Raw genomic sequence first — 9,156 nt, 5'->3', positions numbered from 1 at the left:
CCCTCCCCCCGCACCCGATGATGCTGTGATGTCTATAGTTGCAATCCACTTTTAGTTTGCCATTTTTAGAGTTTCTATTTTCTGGCAAGGAGTAGGTAATGGCCAGCAAAGGGAGAGAGAAAATGCAGCAGATACATTATGTGCCTGACAGCAGAATATCAGAATGTGTAGCCTATGTTCATACCATACACCACTGATGATGAATGGCATATCTGCACAGTCACATTGCTGACTTATTGGCTCATCATTCTGTGCAAGCAGGGATGTTTCTTTCCTTTGCCATTCCATCTGCTGGGTATGACCATGATGAAAGCAGTGTGCACTTTGCTTGCACTCTGTGGGACAAGCTGTCTAATCCTTTTCTGCTAGATTAAGTAGCCCATCTCAGACATACTTCAGTTTCCTGAAAAATGGGACCATGGAAAAATATACAGATACTCATACATTTCCCCCAGTGACACATAAAAGTAACTTTGGATGTTTCTGCAGTAGGAAAATGACACTCTCTCCTCCAAGGCAGCCCTAGCAAGTGATTTTGAAAAATGGGGGGGGGGGGGCTTTTTAAAATTGTCATGGATCTAAATGGAACAGGTGGTTCCACCTCAAATCCCTCTTTTTTGCAGTAGCATAAATGCTTCTTACGGTGCCAAATCTGGCTTGGGAAATTCCTGAAGATTTTGGGAGTGGAGTCTGGGAAGGGTGGAGTTTGGGGAGGGAGAGGCAGCAGTATAATGCCATAGAGTCTGTCCTTCAAAACAGCCATTTTCTCCGGGGGAAATTATCTCTGTAGTCTGGAGTTTAGTTGTAATCTGGGGCATCTCCAAGCCCTACGTGGAGATTTGCAATCCCAGTTCAGTGTTGTTTTCTTCCTATACTTGCCCAATACCCTAAGTTGGTTGCTCTTCCTAGACTATATGAAGCATTGACAAATCATTTTATGATCTCTTCTACATTTTGGGAATTGACCAACAAAAGACTTCCCCCATCTTCACTGTATATATGTTTAGAAGAAGAGTTGGTTTTTATATGCTGACTTTCTCCACCACTTAAGGCAGAATCAAACCGGCTTATAATCACCTTCCCTTCCCCTCCCCACAACAGACACCCTGTGAGGTAGGTGGGGCTGAGAGAGCTCTAAGAGCTGTGACTAGCCCAAGGACACCCAGCTGGCTTCATGTGTAGGAGTGGAGAAACCAACAGGCCTAACAATCGGGAACTCTATTCTTTCCCAGAGGCAGAGCTAATCTTCTCTGCCCCTCTACTAGGCAGAGCTACCCTTCCCTCTGCAAAAACCTCCCGCCAGTGGTGAAGAGAGACCTGGCAACCCTAATGGAGTGCCAGGGTGGAGGCAGGGTGGGGAGAGGAGAATGGGTGGGGGTGAGAGGAGTGCCAATGGTTGTGGTGGGTGGGAGTAATTGGGAGAGCTACAAATGTAGGGGTGATTAGAGTGCCAAAGGTGGTGGTAGGAGGGGATGTACCCTCTCTGCAAGTTTCTTGTGGGTCCCCACTTGTAACTTTCCTAATTCTCACTGCAACCTTTGACCATAACTCCATGTGGGGAGGACACACGAGGTCGAGACGGAGTTCCAACAACAACGTGTTTATTGAAGAACAGCTTATATGCTCCCAAGTCCGGCCTGCGCCACTCCCCCCCTGATCCGTGATAGGGGGAAAACAACCCTGGGTTACCAATGGCATGTGCCGGCTTAGGGCCAATGGCGTGAGCCGGTTTGGACCAATGACGCATGCAGGACTTAGGATCCTTTGTCCAGGACTCAAGCTCCTAAGTTTTCCCCTGCATATTGCCTAACTATTTACATACATTACACCCCTCCCTCCTAAGTCCGGACAATACGGGAACACGCAAAGTCCTTTAGGTGGCTCGGGGGTGCTCGGGTGTGCTGGGAACGGCGTGGCATTGGAATGGGGGTTGCCGCCGAGGAGACCGGTATGGGGCCTGCCTCTGCGGCGGCAGGGGCATCCACTGTTGGATCGTTCGTGGCGACCGCGTCGCTGGGCCACCACCGATTCCCCGGCTGCACGGGGTCAAGCGTCGCTGCCGGCTCCTGATCTGGGGTATCGGGCTGCGTCGGTGTCGCTGTGACAGGAACGACAGGCAGGTCTGCCGGTTGGCGGCGGAGCTGATCAATGTGCTGGCGCAGCAGTTGCCCCTCTGGGGTAGTAACCCGGTAAGACACCGGTCCCGTTGACTCCTGTATGGTGGCTGGAATCCCCAGTGAATAGTCCCAATGGGTGTGTGTATATGTGTGTGGGGTGCTGCATGTGGAAAATAGAGTTGCCAATCTCCAGGTAGGGGCTGGAGTTCTCCCAGAATTACAACTAATCTACAGTTCCCCTGGAGAAAAAAGAAGCTTTGGAGGGTGGACTGTATATAGGTTTGCCACTTCCAAGTTGGGAGTGTCTGGAGATTTGTGGGCAGAGCCTGAGGCGGTGGAATCTGGGGATGGGAGTGATCTTAGCAGGGATGTGATCCCATAGAGTCTGCCCTCTGTAGCAGCCATTTCCTCCAGGGGAACTGATCTCTGCAGTCTGGAGATCAACTGTAATTCTGGCAGAACTCCAACCACCTGGAGGTTGGCAACCCTAACATTTGATGTTTATCACACAGAAATTAATAATCTTTTAGAGTTTCTGCAAGTATCTGTGCAGCCAAGATTGCAATGAAGTGCTTCAGCTTGTGCCAGTCAGTGGGTCTGTTGAACTGTTGCTTCATCCTTACAAAACAGACTGTTAATATGGTCAGAGATTGCTCCAGAGGTGGTGAGTTACAACCCTGTGCCCTTCAGCATATTTTTCAGGGGCTTTGCTGCTTGTTACCGAGAAACCCATTACATGACATTAACCAATCAAGAAGCGTTGCCAATGATTTTTGATCCAATTAAAATATTATAATTATTTGCACTGCCTGGCCTCTGCTTTTGCAAAGTATTAATTAATTCTGAAACATTGGCCTTTGAAAAGCAAAGAAAAAATCAGTTAATATCCAACAATAATTATGCCTCCAGTAGCTCTCCATTTGTTAACTTTGAAAAATGTTTAATGTTTGTTAACATGCAGGTGGTCCACCCATTTATCTCTACATTCTGTTAACTCAACAGATCTATCATATCCTTGACCCAAATATTGTATGTTTGATTCTAACACAAGGTGGAAGTAGAGATTGTACATCACCATGAGCATTCTTTATTCTATTCTTGTTCCTCCTTTCTCCTCTGAGATGTTTGTATGATGGAGAGAGAGGTACAAAGTCCAGAAAAATAACCTATACCAAGGGCAAGATGTGGCTCATGACTCAGAGTGTGGTGACCTTGTGGATTAGGCATACAGAAAAGTGATAGCATCTGGAACACAAAAACATAAGAAAAGCCATGCTGGATCAGACCAAAGCCTATCAAATCCAGCTGCGCAGTCTGATCACATAGTGGCTAACCAAGTGCCTCTAGGAAGCCCACAAACAAGACGACAGCAGCAGCATTATCCGGCCTGTGTTCCAAAGCACTTAATATAACAGGCATGCTCCTTTGATCCTGGAGAGAATAGGTATGCTTCATGATTAGTATCCATTTTTACTAGTAGCCATTAATAGTCCTCTCCTCCATGAACATGTCCACTCCCCTCTTGAAGCCTTCCAAGTTGGCAGCCATCACCACATCCTGGGGCAGGGAGTTCCACAATTTAACTATGTGTTGTGTGAAGAAATACTTCCTTTTATCAGTTTTGAATCTCAGTTTTGAATCTGAATATTCCCATCCCTCATTCCTATTTCTTATCAACATTTTGAGCTGTGAGCTTCAATATGACAACTCCTGCCCAAGAAAGTCAGAAAGCAGAAAATGGTGTGGATCCTACCACCTCCTACCACTCCACTCAACAAAGTTTATTTATTTATTAATTAAAATATACTCCCACCTTTCCTTTTGGCTCATGTTTGAAGCCTTGCTCCAATCTAAGGAGCCGTCCTCCAAATTAAATGGCTTGTCCATTGGAGAAAGAGCCACCTAAGTTAGAGGAATGCTTCTGGGGCTGGAGGAGGATGGTTGGATGCACCTCAATGTTTCCTGGGCAGCAATGGATAGATAGAAGTGTAAGGCTTTCTCTCCTCAACATACTGCCCACTGATCTTCAGCTGTGTCTCTGTTTACATGAGAGAATTTCTGCTACCAAACTTATTATTCAAGATCAATCCATCGGTGCTAATGTTTGTGAACCAATAAAAATATACAGGGAAAAGAGGAAGGGGAGGAAGCAGTGGGGGCCAATCTAAATTAGGCATTTTCTCTCTTCCTTGGGCATCCAAAGTAGCAGAGCTCGGTAGCCAAAAAGTCAGGATACCAGCAGCAGCTCCCAAGGGATGCTATAAACTCTGTTCGACAAAGTGGTAAATGAATACAATGACTATTTCTTATGATTTACAACGCAACCAAAGCCCCTGACACCATTTCCACAGTGATTGTTTTCTTCCATTTGTTTAAGGAGCTACCTTCATATTTATTTATTTACTTATTTAGACTTATACCCCGCTCTCTTTCCTGGCCATAGCTGGGCTCAGAGCGGCTAACATCCATTAAATTATTGTGTGCTGATTAAGTGAGAGGACTGCTGTTTGTTCCTCTAGACCTTTGTGTTGATACTAGTGATATTTATTCACCATCATGACCACTGCTTTGAAATCATGTAAATTGCTTGGCATTTCATTGACCCTGTTCACAAGCTCGGTTTAGAGGAGTGTAGACTGTGAAATTTGTAATGGTCTCTTTAGAGAGAAATAGACATGGTTGCTGCTGTGATCTCAATGCTGGGCAGCAGAATAAGGAGGCAGCATAGTTTTAAACAGGAGCACAATTTAACAGGTTTTTTTTTCTCTGTGGGGAGTTGCCCTAACAGTAACTTCCTTTTTCTCTGTTCTTGCTCACACTAAGTCCTGGAGTGGACTAGGCAGTCTAAAACAGTAGCCTGGATAAAAGTAACAAAACTGTTTCTTACACTGAGATGTGCTATAAGGTTTATATTCTTCCCTCTCCAGTATGAAGATTCTGCACTCCCAGTCCCCCCAATGAGGGACACATATTTGGTCATATACACATTTGGCAAGATCATAGCAAACAAACAAACAAACAAACAAAAACACCTGTGCAACCAAAATGGGTAGAATAGAACAGGAACATAGTGTGTATATAATGCAACTGGACACCACATGGTACTCTTAAACCATGCTGTGTGTGTGTGTGTGTGTGTGTGTGTGTGTGTATCTCAAGTAAAGACACAAACATGTTTTTACTTTTTCTCATTTTGGGTCTCCCCCAGCAATACGTTCCAGCAATACTAGAACTTTTCCATAATGTTCAAGTATTTTGTATTTAAGTTAGAATGTAACAAATTGTATTATTTAAATATACTCTTGCCAGGCTGATGAAGCCCCTAGTGGCAAAAACGTGCAAAATAATCCGGAAGGCGTTTCCCATTTTCCTTTCTGGCTGAGATGACTTCTCCAGAAGCTATATTTAATTCTTTTTTAGCCCTTCGGGCATAAAGAATGTAACTATACTAGAAGCACTATGTGAAAACTGTGAAACATTTGATATGTGCAATTGAAAAAACCTTTTTTATATTGAGAGAACTTTTCATGTCTGTATTGTCTGTATTAGCCCTGACCTGGATGGCCCAGGCTAGCCTGATCTCGTCAGATCTCAGAAGCTAAGCAGGGTCAGCCCTGGTTAGTATTTGGATGGGAGACCACCAAGGAATACCAGGGTTGCTGTGCAGAGGAAGGCACTGGCAAACCACCTCTGCTAGTCTCTTGCCATGAAAACCCCAAAAAGGGGTCGCCATAAGTCGGCTGCGACTTGACGGCACTTTACACACACACACATTGTCTGTATTATATGTTTTGTTACACTTTGGGTGGTAATTCACATATGTCACACTGTTTGTTACATAGTATTACCTAATCAATATAATTTTTGTAATTTGAAATATATAGAGAGCCTTGCTAATTACTTGGATATAGCATAGGTGTATTTTTCCTTCCAGTACCTGGAGGTTGGCAACCTATGCATATGGCAGTTAGCTTCTGCATATTCTGCATAAGGAAATATGGATTTCCTTAACTAAATTTGGCACCTAGCTCTGTGGACCAGGCACTGCAATCCCATCTACTGAAGATGCAAACACAATGCTCTGCTGGTGGGACTGGGTTGGAGGGTATGTGTCTGTGGCTGCACATTGTCCAAGCCCAACTCCTCTCCCCCTATCACAACTTTGATTTGGGAGGAGACTAGGGTTGCCAGCTTCAGCTTGGGAAATACCTGGAGATTTTGGGGGCGGAGCCTGAGGAGGATGGGGTTTGGAGAGGGGGGACTTCAATGCCATAGAGTCCAATTGCCAAAGCAGCCATTTTCTCCAGGTGAACTGATCTCTATCAGCAGGAGATCAGCTGTAATAGCAGGAGAGCTCCAGCTAGTACCTGGAGGTTAGCAACCCTACCCATGACAGACGTTGGTTTAACATCTCTGTCCCAGAGAACATTTTGTGCAGCCTGATCCTATACATATTCACTGGAGTTTAAAACCCAGTATGCATACACAGACTTTCAGCATGAGTCCTACTCATGAGTGAAACTATCACTGATTCTATTTTGTTCCCCAGCCTGTATTGATTGATATATTTATCTGTATTCATGTCTATCCTTTATTCAAATCTGTTCTAGGTAGCAGAGCCAAGGTCGCAAGAGGCCACAAATGGCAGACTACAGACCAATGGTGGTTGTTGTTTATAGATGAGTAGAATGTCTAGTTCATTTGATTATGTCAGCCTGGCATTTGGAGGGGCCTTTCTAACATTCAATTGTAGATAAATAGAATTTGCAAACAAAACATTTTTAAAAAGAATTCAGCTGGGGCCAGCCTTTTAGCTGTTTCTTTGGTAATCATTTTATCAGGCGTATAAAATGGGGTCTAAGCGGGTCAACTTTTCTTTCAGAGTGGCCATGGTAACTGTGTACAGAAACCATAAACATGATGCTATTTTAATGTAGAAGAGGGTTGGGAGGAATTTAGGAATGGGGCTCAGTTTTCAATGCCATTCCAATCATGTCATTATAACCTGAGATTCAGGCTTTTTTCCTCGTGAAATGTTCTTTTTTAATATGCTTGTTTCCCTCTTTACAGACAAAGTGGCTAACTTATACACCCTCAGTCTAGTGGCAACAATTAATCATGGGGTTGCTTGATCAAGCCAACAGCACCATCATCTTGGACATATTGGATAAAAAGCGGCCATTTGGCTGGCACACAAAGAGCATCGTCACCCCTAGTCAGGGGCTTCAAGGATCCTCCAGTGTTATGATGGACAGCACCAAGATCTTGGGGGTCCAGATCATACTGATAGCTGCCTACTCCCTCATCATTCTGTTGGGGTTCATTGGCAACTCTTTAGTCATCTACATGATAGTGAGGTACAAAACCATGAGGACTGTTACCAACTTTTTCATAGCTAACCTGGCTCTGGCAGACTTAATGGTAGACACACTCTGCTTGCCCTTCACTTTGGCCTACACTTTGCTTGATGAGTGGAAGTTTGGGGCTGTGCTTTGCCACCTGGTCTCCTATGCTCAAGCTTTAAGTGTGCATGTATCCACCCTCACCTTAACTGTGATTGCTCTGGACAGGTACAGATGCATAGTTTTCCACCTGGACAGCAGGATATCCAAGAAGATCAGCTTCACCATCATAGCTATTACATGGCTGGTAGGTGCTGTCCTAGCCAGTCCTCTGGCCATCTTCCGAGAGTACAGGTATGAAGAAATTCCATCCATCAATCTCCGAATAGCTGTCTGCTCTGAGAAGTGGCCTTCAGAAAACAGAGATGCTACCATATACAGCTTAGCCATGCTCCTCTTGCAGTATGTCCTCCCTCTTTCCATCATCTGCTATGCCTACATCAGGATATGGTTCAAGCTCAAAAGCCATATCAGCCCCACCACTAGGAATGACAGTCAGTGCCGCAGGAGGAAGACCACAAAGATGCTGGTGATGGTGGTGGTGGTGTTTGCAGTTTTTTGGCTCCCTTTCCATATTTTCCAGCTTGCCATTGACCTAGATCTGGTGCTCATCTTCCATGAGTATAAACTCCTTTATACAGTTTTCCACGTGGTAGCCATGTGCTCAACTTTTGCTAACCCTCTACTCTATGGCTGGATGAATAAGAACTACCGAAATGGATTCCTCATGTTCTTCCGTTGCCAGAACAAGCCTGAGAGACTCTACACAGAGGGGTCCATCAGAGGTCGATCCTACACTTTCAGAGCCACCACCATGAATGGGAGCATCAAACACTCAGCAGGCAATGGACAGCTACCAACACCGGTTTAGTAGACCCCAAGCAAAGGTATCTCCACCGAAGGGCTGGAACCTCAGTGGTGGCCACGTTGGACTGAAGCCTTTTCTAACACGGAAATGTGTTAAATTGTCAAAATGCTGCTGCTGTCATAGCCACATAAAAAGCACCTTGTGTATCTTCCCAAAAAACAACAAAACTCATGTTCTGTCTGTTCTGTCCCATGAAACAAGTTAGTCAATTTTTGCTCCAACTTTTGTGTTGCTTGTTAAGTAAAGTAGCAGAAAACATGCTGTAGACAGGACACTTTCATTTAACAGATATGAGACGATTCAACTCCACTGTCATTTATGTCATTTATGGCACACAAAAAAGCAGCCAGTGCAAGTGAAAGTATCTGTTGTCATAATTAAAAAGAAAGGATAGTATGTTACACATTAAATACATTGTATATTCTTCTAAATGAGATGTCCTTCTCTTCTGTTGAATTTCTCATTTCAGATTCATATTTTAACATTCCTAGATCCTAATCTTTTAGAATAAACTATTGTTATTATATTGTTACATGTGCCTCAGTTCCTTGAGAGGTGAGAAGTTACAGGAGCAATGTTTACCTTTAACAGAGGGAGCACTGAAGACTTAAGACATTTTTGTGGCAAATATAAAATACTGAAAAATATAAAGGTTGAGCACAGGTGGAGATGAAGGAACATTCCCGCTATAATAGATCCCCAGAGACAGATTCAACCAACTCCAGCGATGGCTGTTTGCTCATCTCTGTCTCTTCTGGCATTAGGACTG

The 9,156-nt window shown here is 44.2% G+C and overlaps 1 protein-coding gene across 1 annotated transcript; it reads left to right on the top strand.

Annotated features, from left to right (window-relative positions):
* The first annotated feature begins 7,233 nt into the window (after positions 1-7,233).
* On the top strand, positions 7,234-8,543 carry LOC130487750 (neuropeptide Y receptor type 2-like). Its single transcript, XM_056861260.1, has one exon. It carries the CDS (start codon positions 7,236-7,238, stop codon positions 8,388-8,390), a length of 1,155 nt encoding a protein of 384 aa, XP_056717238.1. The 5' UTR covers positions 7,234-7,235; the 3' UTR covers positions 8,391-8,543.
* Positions 8,544-9,156: the final 613 nt, after the last annotated feature.

Source organism: Euleptes europaea, chromosome 1, assembly GCF_029931775.1.
Source record: "Euleptes europaea isolate rEulEur1 chromosome 1, rEulEur1.hap1, whole genome shotgun sequence".
Classification (NCBI taxonomy): Eukaryota; Metazoa; Chordata; class Lepidosauria; order Squamata; family Sphaerodactylidae; genus Euleptes; species Euleptes europaea.
Note: the sequence above shows the minus strand (reverse complement) of the source record. Positions and strands in the feature narration are given on the sequence as shown.

What these genes read in the sequence shown, in the direction of transcription:
- LOC130487750 (XM_056861260.1), top strand. Translation starts at nt 7,236, where the DNA reads ATGGGGTTGCTTGATCAAGCCAACAGCACCATCATCTTGGACATATTG.